The sequence below is a fragment of the Balaenoptera ricei genome, chromosome 7 (assembly GCF_028023285.1).
Source record: "Balaenoptera ricei isolate mBalRic1 chromosome 7, mBalRic1.hap2, whole genome shotgun sequence".
Taxonomy (NCBI): Eukaryota; Metazoa; Chordata; class Mammalia; order Artiodactyla; family Balaenopteridae; genus Balaenoptera; species Balaenoptera ricei.
In genome coordinates, this window is record NC_082645.1 from 118,714,319 (window position 1) to 118,732,760 (window position 18,442).

General features: G+C 50.8%; 1 protein-coding gene across 7 annotated transcripts in view; it reads left to right on the forward strand.

The window, feature by feature from the left end:
• Positions 1-4,688: 4,688 nt before the first annotated feature.
• MLPH (melanophilin) overlaps positions 4,689-18,442 on the forward strand; it is a 41,581-nt gene continuing 27,827 nt past the window's right edge. For 3 of the 7 annotated variants that reach the window (XM_059929009.1, XM_059929007.1, XM_059929008.1), the window contains exons 1-2: positions 4,989-5,346; positions 11,642-11,775. In XM_059929009.1, the coding sequence (XP_059784992.1) occupies positions 11,666-11,775 (110 nt within the window). In that variant the 5' untranslated portion in view covers positions 4,989-5,346; positions 11,642-11,665. Of the gene's footprint in view, positions 4,750-4,984; positions 5,347-11,641; positions 11,776-18,442 lie in introns of those variants that run through there. The other 4 variants (XM_059929004.1, XM_059929006.1, XM_059929003.1 and 1 more) reach the window with 4 other exon arrangements.

The window sequence follows — 18,442 nt, forward strand, 5'->3', positions numbered from 1 at the left end:
ATTACTGAACAATATTTATTCAACAAGTAGTCATCAGAGACCAACCATGGGCCAAGCGTGGCAGCAGGGACATCAAAGTGAACATGCCAGTCCTGGGGCTGCCGGACCTTAGAGCAGGGGAGCAAAGACGTTACCAGAGCACCTCACACACGTGGTGGGTAAACCATGAGAATGGTTGTGTAAGAACGTGACGGGAATAACGGGGGAGTCTGATAGTGGGGAGGGCTGGACAGGCAGGAAATGCTTTTCTGAGGGGAGGACAGTTGAGCCGACACCCGACAGGAGTAGGACTTGTGCAAGTGAGTGGGGCAGGGACATCATTCTGAAAAGGGCTGGAGCTCTCGGAAAACGAGAGGGAAGGCAGGCGGAGGCTGGGAGACGAGCAGACAGGCGCTTTCCTGGGCGTGGTTCTGACCCCCGAACCCCCCCGCCCCCCGAGACACACAGCTCAGGGGTCACTGTATGTGCTCCACTGCAGTCGCGGGGCCCTGTGCGCTGAAGAGCGGGCGGGCAGCAGGGTCACGTGACACCTCCTCAAAGGCCCTAGGATTCCCCGCCCAGGAGAACAGCCACAAAGCCAGGAGAACGCGTCCCAAAATGGGATTTTTCTCAGTTTTTCAGATGTATAAAAGAAAGAAAATCATTCGGTGTTTGATGTAAATGCATTTTCTTTTTTTTTAAATTTTTACTGGAGTCTCATTGATGTACAACGTTGTGTTAGTTTCTGCTGTACAGCAAAGTGAATCAGTTCTACATATACACATATCCACTCTTTTTTAGATTCTTTTCCCATATAGGTCATTACAGAGTATTGACTAGAGTTCCCTGTGCTATGCGGTAGGTCCTTATTAGTTATCTATTTCATATATCGTAGTGTGTATATGTCAATCCCAATCTCCCAATTTATCCCTCCCCCACCCTTCTTTCCCCCCTGGTAACCATAAGTTTGTTTTCTACATCTGTGACTCTATTTCTGTTTTGTAAATAAGTTCATTTGTACCATTTAAATGTGTTTTCTTGTAAAATATAGTTTACTGAACATGGCTGGGATTGGGGGTGGTACTTTACGTGTGTTCAACTTCCTGGGCGTTTATCTCAAAAATCCAGACGCCCTGGTTAGCCCAATGGCAAACCAGCCCAGAGGATTTAGACAGGGGAGAAGGCAGGAGGGATTTAACTGCTGCCTGCTGGTGAGCTCTATCAAGGACCCAAGAGGGGCGGTGGATAGGGGACCGCAGGCCTTTCAGCACTGATCCGCGGGGGAAGCTGGCACTTCCAGACACTGCAGGATGCTCCCTGGTGGACCAGGGGCCTCCTCCCCCTTGGGGTCTCCTCTCTACCAGCAGAGATGAGGGCAGTCCCAGCCCAGCCCTGAACAGGACTTGCCTGTCCAGCTACCCCTGAAGATGCAGGACTTCCAAACAGTGAAATTAAAGGGCGCTCCCCTGAGGCCCATCTTCCATGGTGAGCTTCCTGATGGCATAGCCGAGACAGCCATCCTGCCTTCCTTGCTGTGTCCGCCCCTAAATCTCAGAGAAGGCAGGGTCTCCTGACAGCCACTTTTAAGATGAGGAAGTGGGGAGGGGCCCTCTACTGCCCTCTGGTGTCCACCCACCAAGCCGACTTCTTGAGGGTCCGTGATGGCTTCTGGAGAGGCTTGCTGCTGGAGAGGTGAGCCATCTCTAACTCACTGTGTGACCTTGGGTGTATGCCACCCCCTCTCTGAGCATCAGTTTTCTCATCTGTAAGAGACAGGATTGGACCACATAGTCTTAAAAAAGAAAGCCAGCCTGAAGCAAGTGAACGAGGACGGGCAGATACAGGGGCAGGGGCAAAAAAGGGAGCCAGAGGGTAGCACCAAGGGGCACACTGGGAGCCCTGAGAAGCTAGGAAGGGGCCAGGGCTCCAAAGGTAAGGCCCAGGCAAGCCAAGAATACCAGGAGGAGGAGAAACAACCGAGCCCAAGATCCTGGCCAGCAGCCACCAAGCCCCACTGTTTACCTTTCCCCTCCTCCGTTCTCCGTCCCCTCCCTTCTCCCCGTAAATAGCTAAATTAAGAAATCAAGATATTCTGAACTGGATCCTTCACAATAAAGGATAATTATTGAGACAACTGGCAAAATTGGAAAGGGTTCTCATGATTATACATAACAGCATATCATTTACCGATTTTGATGGTTGGATTGAAGTTTTGTAGAAGTTTGTCCTTGTTTGTAAAATACATACTAAAACATCATGTCAGCAACTTACAAATTGGAAGGAGGACTTCTTTGTATCATACTTCCAAATTTATGTCACTTTTGAGATTGTTTCAATAAACTTTTTCAATTCTAGAATTTTCTCTTAAAAATTGCATACATCCTTTGACTTGGCAATTCAATGTTAGGATTTTATTGTACAGATATATTTGTATTCGCATGTATGAACAATGATACATATGTAGGTACAATTACATTCATGTACCATCATAAATATGTATATGCCAGTGATATTACACATTATACGCAAGATGTTTACGGCAGAAATATTTTTAAATAGCAAAAAATCCGAAGTTAACTGTCCATCAATAGGAGAGCAGTAAAATAAGGATGCTAAACTCATGCAGTGGCTCCTCTGCAACCATTAAAAAGAATGAACCAGGTCTATACTAACAGGGGTTAATATCTACCTAGCACTCACCTCATGGCAGGTCTCATCCGAGTGCTTTGTGTATACTGATTCAGAACGACCCTACTGTGTAGATCCTGTTGCTATCCCCACCGTGTAGAAGAGAGAATTGAGCCTGGGGGAAGTTAAGTAACAGCCCAATGAGGATGCGCTCAGCTGGGGTCCAACTCCTGCAGCTGGTTCCAGAGTCCACATGCTTAACCATACACAATCATTCGGGCAGAATACGCAAGGCACCACTGCTAATGATGGTTTTTGGGAAGTGGGCTTGGGTGAAGGAATAAGATTGAGTTTGACTTTTCATTTCATACTGTTCATATTCTTTACCATATATCTTTATCACACATCACCATGTATCAGTTTTACACATTACTTAAAACCCACTAATTTAAATACATAAGCATGAAAGTATAAAAAACATTTAAAAACTATGGACAAGAGTATGGAAGTTACTCTAAAAAGTAAAAATAGAGTTACCAGATGATCCAGCAATCCCACTCCTGGGCATATATCCAAAAAAGATGAAAACTCTCATTTGAAAAGATACAGGCACCCCAATGTTCATGGCAGCACTATTTACAATAGCCAAGAAGACATGGAAGCAACCTAAACGTCCACTGACAGAAGATGTGGTGCAAATATACAATGGAATACTTCTCAGCCATAAAAAAGAATGAAATAGTGCCATTTGCAGCAACAAAGATGGACCTAGAAATTATCATACTAAGCGAAGTCAGTCAGAGAAAGACAAATATCACATGATATCACTTATATGTGGGATCTAAAAAATAGTACAAATGAAGTTATTTACAAAACAAAAATAGACTCACAGACTTAGAAAACAAACTATGGTTACCAAAGGGGAAGGGGGGGGGTAAATTAGGACTTTGGGATTAACAGATACACACTACTATACATAAAATAGATAAACAACAAGGACTTACTGTATAGCACAGGGAACTATATTCAATATCTTGTAATAATCCATAATGGAAAAGAATCTGAAAAAGACTAGATATATGTATATGCATACCTGAATTACTTTGCTGTACACCTGAAACTAACACAACATTGTAAATCAACTATACTTCAATTTTTTAAAAAATGAAAGATAAAACACACATTTTAAAAAAAATGGTCCTGATACCGACTTTTAAGGGATCTGTTAATTTTATAAGCAACAGTAAAGTATATGGTAAGGAAATGAAAAACATAAGAACCGGCTCACAGGGTTTCTGGAAACTCTGGGTTAAGTGTGTCACCTTACTTCCCGGGTTCGCACACACAGTTGATGGTGCTTGGCCAGAGCACCAGAGGACAGAAATACCCACATGCACTTACAGCGCTTCTGCGGGCACAGCAGACAACCAGAGCTCTAACCCGAGCTGAATTGTGTGGCTTTTGAAAGTGCCTTATAAATTATCCAATGTGACATCACAATGATCCTATAAGGTTTAGTTTCCTCCTCTGTAAAACGGAGATATCAGTATTTGTTCACCTAACAGCACTGATCATTTATGTATTTATTTATATTCCTATCCCCATTTCGCAGATATGGAAAGTTTCGCAAGTAGTTCCTGGGGGAAACAATGTAGTTTTGTTTGATCTTTTTTTATCAATAATAAGTGAGAGGGAGGAGGGGGGAGTGCTTTGATGCGCCCAACTCCGGAAGGGAAAGGGAAGATGGGTGACGCCCTTTAATGTCCAGGGGGTTTGGGAAGGACAAGCGGGCACCGCACGGTGGCTGGAGCTGGTGGCGGTGCTTCGCACGCTCCGGGTCTGAGGCGGCCCTGAGCACGAGTCCGGGCGCGGAAAGTGAGGCGGCGGCGCGGGAGCTCGGAGGGCGTTACGCACGGCAACCTCGCACGCGCACCCGCCCCGTCTGTGCGCGGATGCTGACCCCGCCGCGCGCCGCGGCTGTGACTTGCGGGACTTTTTTGGCTCGCAAGGTCTCGGTGCCCTCCCCGTGGCGGGGCTACTGGCGTTTGAGCTTCCGGGTCCAGCCGCGTCCAGGCAGGGGGGGAAACGTGGAGGGGCGCGCGTCTGCCGCAGGAAACACGGGGTCCAGAGTCCCACTTACCAGTAAGGCGTTCCCACGAGTTAGTCTGTGGCTTTGGGGAAGGCGCTTTCCTGGGCCTCAGTTTCCCCATCTGTAAAACCGGAGTCAATCGCGCAGAGTTGGGATGGGAATTAAACGAGGTACCGCGCGCTCCGAGGGCGAGAAAGGCCAGCGGCTCCCTTCGCGCCGAGGGCAGGACGGCGGCGGCCGCATCACCGCGCAGTCTCCCGACTCGCCAGGTGTGGGCTCAGCCCGCCCCTCCCTGCCTTCCTCCCCGAAGTAGGCTGGGGGCGAGGAGCGGTGGGCTCTGCCCGGCACTGGCGCCTCCCGCGCGGGCGCCCCGGGTGTCCGCCCCGCGCTCCGCCGGCACCCCGAGGTGCCCGGCGCTCCCGGAGCTGGGCGGGGCGGGGCGGGGCACGGTCCTCGTGACCCGGCGGGCGCCTCCGGGACCTCGCCCCTCCCTCCGCTGCGCGCCCTGCGCCCTGCCTGGCCCGTATCTGCCCTCCTGGCCTCAACGCGCCGCGACCCGACGCCCGGCCCGTCGCCTTGCTCTCCCTAGCAGGACCGCAGAGAGCAACCCCGGGGTCCGGGCCAGGCCGACACGCCCCGGAAAGGAGTCGGTGAGTGCGGGGAGAAGGGGGAACGGCGGGGTCCGGGGGCGCCCGGGATATCCCGGAGGCCCCAGGTGCAGGGCGGGTCCGCGGGGCTGGGTGCAGCCCCGCCGGTGTGAAAACGCCCCCAGCGGCCCGCAGGCCTCGGTCCTGGCTGATGAGGAGGACGCGTCCAACCCACCGAACCCCAAACCCAGGCTTCCCCCGGATGGCTTGGTCAGGCTGGTCTGGATCCTCAGGGAGCAAAAAAGCCCTGTTGCGGATCTACATGCAGACGGGGCTGAGGCTGCCGGCCTCGGAGGAGACTCACTCCGGCTGGTCGCCCTGGGGCCTGAGGCTGTTTGGGGAGAGACCCCCTCCTGCTCGTAGAGAGAGAGCCCGGGTGGTGTCGTGGCATGGGAGGAGGCGTCCTGGACTTTGGGGCCTCTGAAAGCCCCACTTTTATTGGAATTATGTTTTGTTCGCCGACACGCCCCTCGACGGCCCACCACCTTGTGATCGGGATGGGGGAAGGGTCTGTAGGCGGAGAGAGTCACACAGTGGGCGCTGGCCCCAGGTCCCTGCCTGAGCCAGACCTCTTTACATATCCCCTGCAGTTTCCCAGGCTGTGTCCTACTCACCTTAACCAAATGTTGAAAACCCCATTTCATTTTCAGTTGGGTTGGGGTCTTTGCATTATGTTTGTTTTTTAAAATTTTAGTTACACATTTCTTTCTGAGAGGTTGGAATGATAAAGGGGGGAGGTGAGGCCCCCACTAGCCCACCAGGTGCAAAGGTGGCCCTGCGCTTGGCCATGAAGCCCCAAGGAGAAGGCCAGGGCTAGCAGACCATGGCAGCGGAGCAGTGACATTGGCACCTGGGTTCAGCCCGTTCACCTCTGTCCCCCGACGTCCAGCCCTCCACTGGATTCTCAGCCACTCCGCTGACCTCAGTAACACATGGCTCTCTTGGGCAAGAGCCCCATGCCTGAATCTCCAGGGCCTCACGCCTTAGATCCAAGCACCAATCATAGGTCCCTGTGCTTCACCACATCCAAAATCTGGGTGCAGTGGTAGGTGCCCCGCAGGATTCGCTGAAGACAATTCCAGGCACATAGACTAGCAGTCAGTGGGTCTTATTGATTAAGGCATTAGTGACTGAAAAATTAAAGCCAGCTGAGTGGAAAGCTTGGGGGTGGTGAAGAGGATCCAGAGCCCTGTAGGCTACACAGAAGGGAGACTTTGGTGCCCTCGGATGACAGTGTGGTGATTTCTCATGGCTGCCCCCAGTTCATGCCATTGGGTCAGCCTTCTAGGGCTGTCTCGTCCTTTTCAGAAGCAATCTCTGGAGGAAGAGCCCACTCCCCTCTACCCACCTTGTCACCTCTCCCTTTAATCCTGACATCCTGGCATCACCCAGGGTTGGAGAGAGACATAGAGGTCGTGGTACAGATGGAAAAACTGAGACCCAGAGAGGAAGGGGACTTGTCCCAAGTCGCAGGGCTGGTTGGTGCCTGAACTGGGATAGGAACCCAACTCCTGAAGCTCAGCCGCATCCTCGTCCCTCAGCGCCACCTTGGGGCCCGTCCTTGCTGTGGAGACTAGAGCTGAGGCTTTAGCTGCAAGTGCAGAACTATGTCCGTGCGTAAACAAGGTTTCCAGCAGCTTCCCAGGGAGCTGGGAGAACAGAGAGAACAGGCAGGCGGGAGGCAAGCTGCAGGGCCATTGCTGCTGGAGTGATTTCAGAGCACCTGCAGGGGGTGGGGGGAAGGTGCTCATTTTGCAGCTGATGAGGGTTGGGGGTTTGGTTGCTGCCAGTGGGCAGCAGGCCCTGCCTGCAGAAGTGACCACACAGGCCAGCTTTGGGAAGCAGCCGCAAAGGGTTAACACAGAGGCCCCACAGCTGGCACCTGGGCCTTCCCTCAGGAATGTGCCCGCATCTTTATCAGCAAGGGTTGCCCACCTGATTCTGAGTCAGAGAGCATTCCTGCCATTGTTTGTTGGGCATTGAAGAGGAACTTGGACTTGCTGCAAAGTTTATCTGCTCAGGCGTTGGTGACTAGTCATAATTGCCATCGCTCCCAGGCTCAGGGGGCCGCCAGCCCAAGTTTTGTGTAGGAGGGATCCCCGCCCAGATCTCCCTTTAATGTGGCCAAAATATGAACTCAAATCTTTAACAGATAAAGATGACCCACCATTGAAATGCGGTGGTCTGGGTTCAGGGTATCCACCTGGTAAAACCTATTCTACGGTCTCTTTCCAACTCATTAACCTCCGTGTCGCGCTCTCTCTTCTCCGTTATAGTGTTTAAGCGATGGGGGAGGGCTAACAGTCTCAAAGATTACAAATGTGGTTAGGTCTGAGCTGTGGACCAGGCGCACGTTGAAAGTGTTTTGTTCAGGAAGCTCATGACTAGGCGTTATCGACACCGCAGCGGAACCAGGAGCAGGTGGAGCCTGGTGGGGGCTGCCCTCCGCAGCGCGCACGCCCTGGGGGGCTCCCCCAGGCTAGGGCGGGTCAGAGCCCGGCACCCTCCGTGGGTCCAGCATGTCCTCTGCTGCCACGTTCCCCCTTGACTGTTACGGTTGGAGGGATACCGGGTGGAGATCAGGGTCTTGGTGAGCAAGCAAAGTGGGGAGTGAGGACTGTGGCTGAAAGGCTGTCCCCTCCATGAATCCACGTGGATCCCTCAGCGTGGCCGTACCTGGCAGAGGGGCTGCCCTTCCACCATACCCCGAGTTCCCCCATCAGCCTGACGCTAGCCAGAAGGGGTGCTAGCAGCACACGCCTCGATTGCCAGTGACTTTTGGTTTATGCATTTTGAATACTGAAATCAAACATATTCTCCATTCGACTTCAGATTATTTCCTGAAGATAGTTTTTTAGAAGCTTTAAACCATCACCCCACCACCCATCATCACCACCACCACCAACAACAACAATGAAAAAAATAAATTAATAAAAATAATAAAAAACTGGGACTTCCCTGGCAGTCCAGTGGTTAAGACTTCACCTTCCAATGCAGGGGGTGCAGGTTCAATCCCTGGTTGGGGAGCTAAGATCCCACATTCCTCGGGGCCAAAAAAACAAAACATAGAACAGAAGCAATGTTTTAACAAATTCAATAAGGACTTTAAAAATGGTCCACATCAAAAACTCTTTAAATAAATAACTAAATAGCTTTAAGCTTCTGCACATCATTAATTCACTACATGGCAAGATTTGGTCACAGTAGATAAAGACCCATGTCGTGGACCACCCGTGTCATGGACCCATGTCGGGAGCCGGGCTCCCGACCCCTGGCTGTCCTGAGAACATGCTTCCCTCGGAAGCATCGCGTCCCTACTGCATGGCACAGCATCCTACGTATGGGATGTGTCTGAAATTTGGAATCACTCTCCCTCCCCTCCTCTCCCTGCACCTCCTGCTCACCCAGAAGTTGGGCCAGAGCTAAAACTAGGCACCACATATACCCTGAGAAAACCATAATTCAAAAAGAGTCATGTACCACAATGTTCATTGCAGCTCTATTTACAATAGCCAGGACATGGAAGCAACCTAAGTGTCCATCGACAGATGAATGGATAAAGAAGATGCGACACATATATACAATGGAATATTACTCAGCCATAAAAAGGAACGAAATTGAGTTATTTGTAGTGAGGTGGATGGACCTAGAGTCTGTCATACAGAGTGAAGTGAGTCAGAAAGAGAAAAACAAATACCATATGCTAACACATATATATGGAGTCTAAAAAAAAAAAGAAAGGTTCTGAAGAACCTAGGGGCAGGACAGGAATAAAGACGCAGATGTAGAGAATGGACTTGAGGACACGGGGAAGGGGAAGGGTAAGCTGGGACGAAGCGAGAGAGTGGCATGGACATATATACACTACCAAATGTAAAATAGATAGCTAGTGGGAAGCAGCTGCATAGCACGGGGAGATCAGCTCAGTGCTTTGTGACCACCTAGAGGGGTGGGATAGGGAGGGTGGGAGGGAGACACAAGAGGGAGGAGATATGGGGATATGTGTATAAGTATAGCTGATTCACTTTGTTATACAGCAGAAACTAACACCCCATTGTAAAGCAATTATACTCCAATAAAGACGTTAAATAAATAAATAAAAATAGGCACCAGAGTACAATTTTTCAGATAATGTCTAATCCATGAAGTACCAACAGTCTGCTCTTGGTTTAGCTATGTGGGATGCTTGTTTTTCGAAGTCTGTTTTGCATCGTTCCTGGCTTCATTAAACAGAGCATCATGAACACATATCACTTTCCTCAACAACTCAGGGTCATCCCTGGAACCTCCGAAATGGCGCTAAGCCATGGTGCCATGGTCCCCTTGAAGCGTGGGAGGCCGTCTGCTTCCCTCTGCATGCTGGTCTCCCCTGTGCACATCTCAGTAGGTTGCTGCCCGGCGTCACTCCAGGCAGCAGGCAGCCAGGCTGGGCCTCTTCCCCACCCGACCCCGGCAGGCCCCCGCCTCGCCAGAGGTGCCCAGACCCTCCCTGGTCCAGTGCGCGCCCAATCCCAGGCCTCGATGGCCTTTGCTATCTGAGCTGGGAAACCAAGTACCATCCTTATTAGAAAGACGCATCAAACAAAAGAGACAGGCTTGAGAGGGGGCTGGGGTGGGGGGGATCCTGTGGGTGTGAAGCCTCCAGGTGGCAGTTCTGACTCCTAGTGACCTTTCCATCCATCCCTTATCAGTCACTGACATGCTCTAAGACGGTTAAGCTTGCGTGACAAGAAAGATATACTCATTTCCTTTTGTTCTGCTTTTCTCCCTCACACCTCACAATTTTAGTTTCTTGAAATAAGGCCTGGAATTGTGACTTTTCCTTGAGGAGAGGAGAGAGAATGCCAGCTACTCAGCTGATGGTCACGGCTTTCATCTGCTCTGGAAAGAGAATGTCAATGAATGGGCTTCTTATGATAGAATTTTTTTCAACAATGGTGAAAAACAAAAATGAGTAAACCCCAGTCATCCATCAAATGACTTTTTGTTCCAGTTTTTTTAAAAACAAACTGTGTGCTCTAGAGGAGCATCAGGCATCAGTCTTGGTTTAGTGTTTTCGTGTCCAAAATCTAAAGTCAACTGTAATGAAAATAGTTTGAATGATTCTGGCACATCAGGGCATCCTCTTAATGCATCGTTCACAGCACAGTGCTTGAGGATGGAAATACTGAGGGGTCGGTGCAAAAAATTTAAGAAATTATTTGTCACCGATTTTAAGGCACAATCCAGGAAGCAGTTTAGTTGACAGCCGTGGGATCTCTGTGGACATTTCCATTTTAGCTGGTATCGAGTGTTGCTCAGAAAATGTCACTTTTCATAATTAACCTCTTGTAGAGCAAAGCAGTTTTCTAACACGGAGCAAGTTGTGTTCACATTTCTGCAGAGAGTACTTTCGGCTGGTCAGCACTGGTGAAAGGGAGATGTTCCCCAGAATTCAGAAGCAAAATTGGGTCTTTCGATGGGTGTTAAGGTTTCCCAGTGAGAGCAGACAGATTGGGTCCCTTCTCTGATGTTCCTAAAAAGCATATTTCGGTCTTCAGTGAAGACTCGCTGAAGCCACACAGAGGTTCTTGAACTCTCGGTTGCCCACAGGGAACCTGTCACCCAAACAGAATCTTCCCCCAGAGCAGAGCTGGATGGGGTGAAGTGGCCACAGTCTCTGGCCAAGGGGCCCCTGTATGGCCTGATGAAGACCAGAGAAGTGGGAGCACAGAAAAGCACCCCCATGTGCCAGGGAGAAGTCGCCGTCATCGCGATATGTGATGTCACCAGCTGTTAGGAGGTGTGAAGAAATACTCAAGGGACAGGCGTGATGGGGGAGGGAGAGACAGGTGGAGGTGTCATCAGAAGATCTTGCTAGGATGCAGATTCTGAGTCGGGAGGGCTGGGCAGGGCCTGGGAGTCTGCGTGTCTCACGGGCTCTGGGAGGTGCTGCTGGTCCTCAGAGCACACTGCGTAGCGAGCAAGGTGGTAAAGCTCTCCTCCTCTTGGTTTTTGACATTTGAATTCTCCTTCCTTTGTCCTCTTGGCGTTGATTGGGGTCTTCCGTGTCCTCGAAAAGGGCATAACGTCATCTGAAGTCTGACTCCTGGGGTATGGGGATTGTACACACGAGTTCATTTATTTCGACTGCACACATTTCCAGACACCCATTTGCCTGTTTTCTAAAACCATCTAACCCAGGTTCCAGCTGCTGGGAAATCAGTCAGCACTTTCTGTGTTGCCTCTTCTTTGTGAATTGGCCGGCATCTGCATGTGGGCTTCCTGGGCTGAACACTGTGGTCCTGTGTTATTCCAGGTGTGACCCTGACGAGAAGCAGAGATGGGGAAAAAACTGGATCTTTCCACGCTCACGGATGAAGAGGCCAAGCACGTCTGGGAAGTGGTTCAACGGGACTTTGACCTGCGAAGGAAAGAAGAGGAGAGACTAGAGTGAGTGTGTGTGGCTGGGCCCCTGGCGGCCTCCGGGGGGACTGTCACCTCGCGGCCCTCTGAGTGGCCAGACAGCGGGAGCTCGGGTACAGGACCCTGGCCGGAAGCCGGGCGCTGGGAAACATTCTGCTTTCTGGCCTTAAGAAACTTTAATTAAGTTTCTTCCTAATTAAAACAAGGAGATCTGACTTTCCTCCTGAGAGTCAGATATTCCCTGAATAGTTTTATTTCAACTTGATCCAACCCCAGGGTGACATTCTCTCCTAAGCCGGGCGACGCTTAGGGCACGGCATTGCACGAACAAAAGAGCTAAAGGTGATGAATAGGGAAAGTCTTGATGCTGGCCTGAAACACCCAGAAGCTGGGAGCAAGGGCATTTAGGACAAAGGCTGACTTCTGCCTCTTTCCAGCAGTGTTGGGGGCACCTCATCCTCAGCATGGAGGCCCCAGCGCCGTTTTGCACGTCTCTCCCTGTGGGCTGAGCTAAAACCCACCGGGCGTTGCTTACTCCCCCCCTGCCTTTGCATATTCCTCCACCAGACCTCCAAGGCTTAGCTGTCCCCTGGGCTCCCTGTTGTCTTGGTGACGTTTGTGAGTTGGTAGGCCTATTGCGAAGGAGACATTGTATAAAGACTCAAGGGGGGGAGGTAGCCAAGGAAATGCCTGCAAGGCTCCTGGTGGCGGAGCACTGAGAGGAGGTCAGAGCCGTGGTGGGAAGCAGGCCGTCGGGGGGCTGAGGACCCGGGCAGGACTTGGGCCTTTCCCCGCGTGGCTGCAGGCCTTCGGGCAGGGGAGTAACAAGGCCCGGCTTCCGCTCTGCAGGCGGTGGGCTACGGAGAAGCGGTCAGATGAGCTCTGAAGGGGGCACCTGCACGTTTGCCCACGGGTTGCATGTGGGGTGTGGAGTATGGGAGGCGTCAAGGTCAGGGTCACTCCAGAGCCATGGCCTGAGGAACTGGGGCATGGAGGTGTGGTCACCTCACCTGGGGAAGGCGAGGGTGGAGCAGGTGTGGAGGAGACCAGGACACGGGTCAGACCCGTTGGCACTGGGTTGCCTGTTAGACGCGAAGTGGACAGGGGAGCCCCCCACACACGGGGCTGGAACCCAGCAGAGGCAGGACTGAGGACGCATGCACCTACAGGTGCTGTGGCTGCTACAGTCCCTCCAGACTTAGTGGCTTAAAGCACGCAAATCCCTCGTGACTCTGGAGTCCAGAAGTCGAGGTGTGGGCGCGGCTGCCTGCCTTCTGGAGGTTCCCTTGCCTCTTCCAGCGTCTCGAGGCACCCACGCTCCTTGGCTCCTGCCCCCCCCCCCCCCGCCTCTTCGAGGCCGTCAGCCTGACGTCTTCCAGTCTCTGTCTTTCTGACCTCTGCTTCTGTCGTCACATCTCTCTGACTCTCCTGCCCTCCTTTACTTAGAAGGATCTCGCGATCATGCTGGGCCCACCCAGCTAATCCCATCACCATCTCACAGCCCTTAACTTAATCACACTTGCAGAGTCCCTCTTGCCCTGTAAGGTGACACAGTCCCAGGTTCTAAGAACCAGGACACATAACGTTTTTGGGGTAGAGGGATCATTACTTAGCTGCCCCCAGTATTTAAAGCCATGGGCCTGGAGGAGACCACCCTGGAGGGGGGACACAGAGAGAAGGACAGACCCCAGCGGAGACAGAAGGAGCAGCAGTGGGAGCCTCTGGGTCCCGACACAGAGCAGAGCCACACAAACCGACAGACTGTCAAGAGAAGCAAGTTCAGCGGAGCCCAGTGCCTCTCGATGGCGGGGAGGCGTCTGGATCAGCGCCGCGGGGCTTCCTGCTGCCTCTCTGTGGAACCCTCCACCCTCCGCTCTGCCGTGGGCTGCAGGTCCCCCCCCACCCCGGGTTTTCATTATGAAGGCGCTTTCTCCCCACTGGTGTCTAGGGCCCTGACTCAGCCCCCCGCGACCCCAGGACTGGGGCCCAGAGCTGACCTTGGCCAGCGTCCACGCGCCGATCGGGCCCGCCCTGCCCCTCGTCCCCTCCCTCTGCTTCAGCTGTGGCCTCGAGGCTGCACCCGGGGCCCAGGGCCACACGCTCTCAGCGACAGAGCCCGCCTGGCCTTTGCTCTGGGGATCACAGCCTCTCCAAGCAGCCCAGCTGTTGTCACTTTTATTTTTTTATTTTATTTTATTTACTTATTTTATTGAAGTATAGTTGGTGTACTTTTATTTTCAATGACAGCTTAGACCCTCCCATTCGATACGTGTATAGAATCGCAGATCAATCAGAGCGGAGGGGAACCCAGCCCTCCAGGGAGACCCTTGAGTGGCTCAGCCCCTCCCTCCGTCCAGGCAGAGCCCAGGTGGTTGTGCCGAAATTCCGATCTTTCTTGTCTACGGGGGATGCCCTCCTGACACCCTTCCTCTTTATTTTCCATGTTCCTCTAGTCATTTCACCCTGTAAAAGGGAGACACGCCCAGGTGAGCTCCACTTACTGCTGGGAAAGGAAGTCTCCTAAGGATCCGAGGTGTGTTGCCTCCACTTCCGGGGGGCCTGTGGGTGAGGTCAGGTCCCCGGCCAGTTGGTTATGGTCAGGGTCATGTCCTTGTTCGGAAGTGCCTGAGCCCTTTTGCTCACGCGGCCTTCAGATCGGCCGCTCACCTGTGTCTTCTTGGCCATCCGTGTGCGATTAGATGGTGAGCTTACTAAATATAATAGCGCAGGACGTGGTCCCTGGAAATGCTCTAGCACGGAGAGGTGGTGGTTCAGAGAATCCACAGCAGAGTCAAGGCAAGGATGCTGGAGCCCCAGTCGCCTTCCCATGATTGGTGCTTCTTGTGCAGACACAGGCCCCTGGTGACACACTGGGGAAGAGTCGTGGAAACAGCGGGGGCTTAGTGAAGGGTATTTTGTGGGGTTTATTTTTTGATGTTTTTCTCTCTTGCTCACTGTGGTATTGGTTAACTGTGCAACGAGAGGTGAAGCCACCTCTGCCTGTGACAAGCCTTATCCCCAGGGTCCCCGTGACCCCTGGGAGCAGGGCCCAGGCATGTGGTTCTGAGGCCAGGACACGCGGGGTGTGGGTTCAAGTTCTGCTCGGGTGGGTGCTGAGACTTAGGAAGGGCGTGGCGGAACCAAGCTCCGAATAAAGACAGTTGGGTTCTGGACACTGAGATTGGTTCTGCAGAGCAAGTTGGCTAAAATACCAGCAGTCTAGAATGAAACTGAAGACAGTTTAAAAATAATAAACCTCCTTCTTCCCAATCTCCTCTCAGTGTTAATCTGTGCATTTCACCAGTTTCAACATTAATCGTCCATTTCCTGAAACCACAATATCCCATTCTCTGTCGCACGTCTGGGTTTCTCCACGATTCCTTGGGGTCCTCATATTTTCTCCCAGTTCCTGATTCTCTAATCTATGAATCAACAATAGGCTGAATGGAGAAACTGGCCCTCAGGTGACCACTAAGTGGGTGACCTTAACAAACTGAGCTGCTCAGGGGTTGTTCAGATGAGTTTTTTTGTTTGCTTTTTAATTTTTATTGAGATATAGTTGATTTACAAGGTTGTGTTAGTTTCAGATGTATAGAAATCAGATGAGTTTTTGATGTCTTTGACACACTCTGAAAGATGCCAAATGGATGGCCCAGCTCAAAACACCTACCGAGGTCGTTGACAGAACAAACTTAATAGGGGGGAAACCGTGAAACCAAGAAACAGACACATGCATTACTTGGAAAGAACTTTCCTGTCCTGAATACACGTCAAGTGGACATAGTGTGTGGGCTCAAGGTCAATTCACCAGCAGCACATTTACCGGAGAGGCGATTTGCTAAACAGCCAATTCACCAAATTTACCAATTAGGAAACAATCAAACAAAAAAAGGAATACGTTTCCTTTAGTGTTTACAAAGTTAACAGAAATGTATGTTTGATGGATGGCTGCTCAGTTTTTCTCCCCATGTGGGAGCATCACCCTGTAAAGGATGCTGGGATGGGGCCTGGGTGAGGGCTCCGGCACCTTCTCCTGTGGGGTAGGACCAGCACCTCTTTGGCTTCTGCTGTCAAAGTGTGTGACCAGTGAGCTGGCCCAGGTCCCCAGCACTAATGCCCACATGCCCAGTAGACCATCTCCATGACACGAAAGCCTCTGACCCCTCGGCCAGGCCTGACCTCCTGCCCTGTGCAGAGGACTTCTCACAGCCCCATGGGGAAGATGGAGGCCATCCGGTGGTGAAGGGCAAAGGCTGGAGCATCTTGGTGCATCTTCCCCATGAGCCTCCTAACGGGACATTTCAAACAGAACACGCTTGTTGCAGGGACTGGGGCTGTGGGCAGACCGTGGGGACAGCTACCCTCTGAAATGACCAGGAGGATTTCCCTGGGGGTCTAGCTGCTGAGTGGCAGGTGCCTTGTGGAGCTTCCAAACGGCTTTTCTCACAGGCTATTTCGGGAATTCGAGGAGAAGGAAGGGGGAGGCTGTCTGGCCTTTGATTTAGCCCCAGGCAGATATAAATCTCTCCCTGAAGTCGGCATGTGTGACCAGGGACTCGGGAGTAGGGTGTTCACTGTACATGGTGTGATGTTATTCCTGGCTTCCCATCAACACAGTGCTACACTCTGGAGAATCCAAAACCCAAAGATGCACAAAAATTCTTAGGCAATTCCTCAAGTGTTCACTCTCCTCCAGACCCTGGTCACTGTCACAGTGAGCTCACCCAGTTCCTCACAGAAAGCTCAAGGCTACCAGGTGTAACCTACCCCCATCCTCCCCCCATCCTCACCTGTGTTCATGCCCACCCTGTGTTCCCTCTCCTGGCCCTTACTTGTGCTCTGGCCCTTTCCTGTCTGCTCCCAGCTCCTGGAGCATGGAGCTGCCTCGGTTACTCCCTCTCTGTCCTCTAGCTCCTACTTGGAATGTCAGTAGGATCAATCGCCATATTGGAACAAAAAAACAAAAGCAAGAACAAACAAACAAATAAACACAGAAAGCCTTTCCTTTGTCCCTGACACCCTGCTAAACTCTGGCACATCTTGCTCCCTTTAATTGAAAAGACAGCCCACACTCAAGGGCTGCACATCCTTACATCTGCCTCATGTTGCACTGGTCTGTTCTGGCAGCTACCCCTTTCACAGATGTAGATAATCAATGAAACAACATGAAAGTCCCTAAAATGCAACCAAGTATGTATAACAATATCTAGTACGATGGTAACATTTCATATCAGTAAGAAAGGGAAGAATTAGTTAAAGCTAAGTGTTGGAATAGTTGACCATGAGCGCAGGGCTGGGGGAGGGAGTTTGACCTCAGTTAGCTTTATAACTGATATATTAAAAATGTAGAACAGGAAACTGAAAATTATTGGAAGAGAATATAAGTAAATATGTACATAATCTTGGAGTGGAAAAGCCTACATATGACAACACAGGTAGACCTCACAACACAAAATACTGATAAGTATTGACTAAATACGTACATCTGAATTTAAAAGGAAAATGTTTAATTTTTTAAAAATTAGAAGAAACAGTTTTAACAGAAATGGCAGTGATTCATATCTTTGATCTCTAAAGAGTGTCTTAAGATCAGAAGGATAAAGAAGTTTTCCAAATTAGAAAAACACAAAAATCCGAAAGTTTACATAGGAAAGGGGTAAATGAGAATGCATGGGTGACTCATGTCGCTGGGTGAGGACCCAAGTTTACCTAAATAGAACACCCTGTTTTCAAGGGCACAGCCCACAAGTCAAATATTAGGGCTGCAGACCTTCCCCAGAAAGGCAAACAGGTGGTGATGTGGATTTGCAATCTTTGCAAACAGACCTGAATGCCTGAGATTACCCATGAAAGAGCTCCTGGTGTGACACATGGCTTGCAAACCATGACTTGCTTTAAAAATAAATAATAATAAGGAATTTGAGGTCACCCTTTGTTGGGCCACCTGGCACCACAGACAGGCAACTCCAGGGTTGAAAAGACAGGGGCTGAAACAGGAAGTCAGCTGCCAGCGCAGCCTGGAGATTAACTTTGGTCTGAGATCACTTATGAGATTCCTGTGAGCCTCCCTCTCAGCGGGCTGTCGTTCACACATCACCACGTATTTCTTCTTTATCCCTTTTATCATCATTTGCTCATTCTCTTCAGAAGACCTCAAAGAACTTTAGCAAGTGTCTGTTTCCCTCATTATAATTCCTGATACTTATATAATCAAGACCTTACATCATGTAATTGCTCTTCAGTTCTTATTACATTATGTTTGTCCTCTTTCAGCAATTCTCTCTGACACTTTAGTTTGGTTGATGTACTTTTAATACTTTTGTCTCAATTCTGTGACTCATTGGTCCTTTCACCCTCATTCTTAAGGGTCATACTTGAGATTCGATGTTCAGTGCTCTGGAGCACATCTTCACGTTGTTTCCTCCGGAATGGCATGGCGGGGTGGGGTGGGGTGGATTTTATATTTGGGAATCTCTCAGCTGGGAGTGAGATCTCTGCTCACACATTTTCCCCTCAGAACCATGGCAGAATAATGAGCCCCCAAAGATGCCCATGTCCTAATCCCCCGAATCTGTGAGTATACTGGGCTACCTGGCAAAGGGGAATTAAGATTGCAGATGCAATTAAGGGTGCCAATCAGGGCCTCAGCACGGGGAGACAATCCTGGGTAATCCAGGTGGGCCAGTGTGGCCAC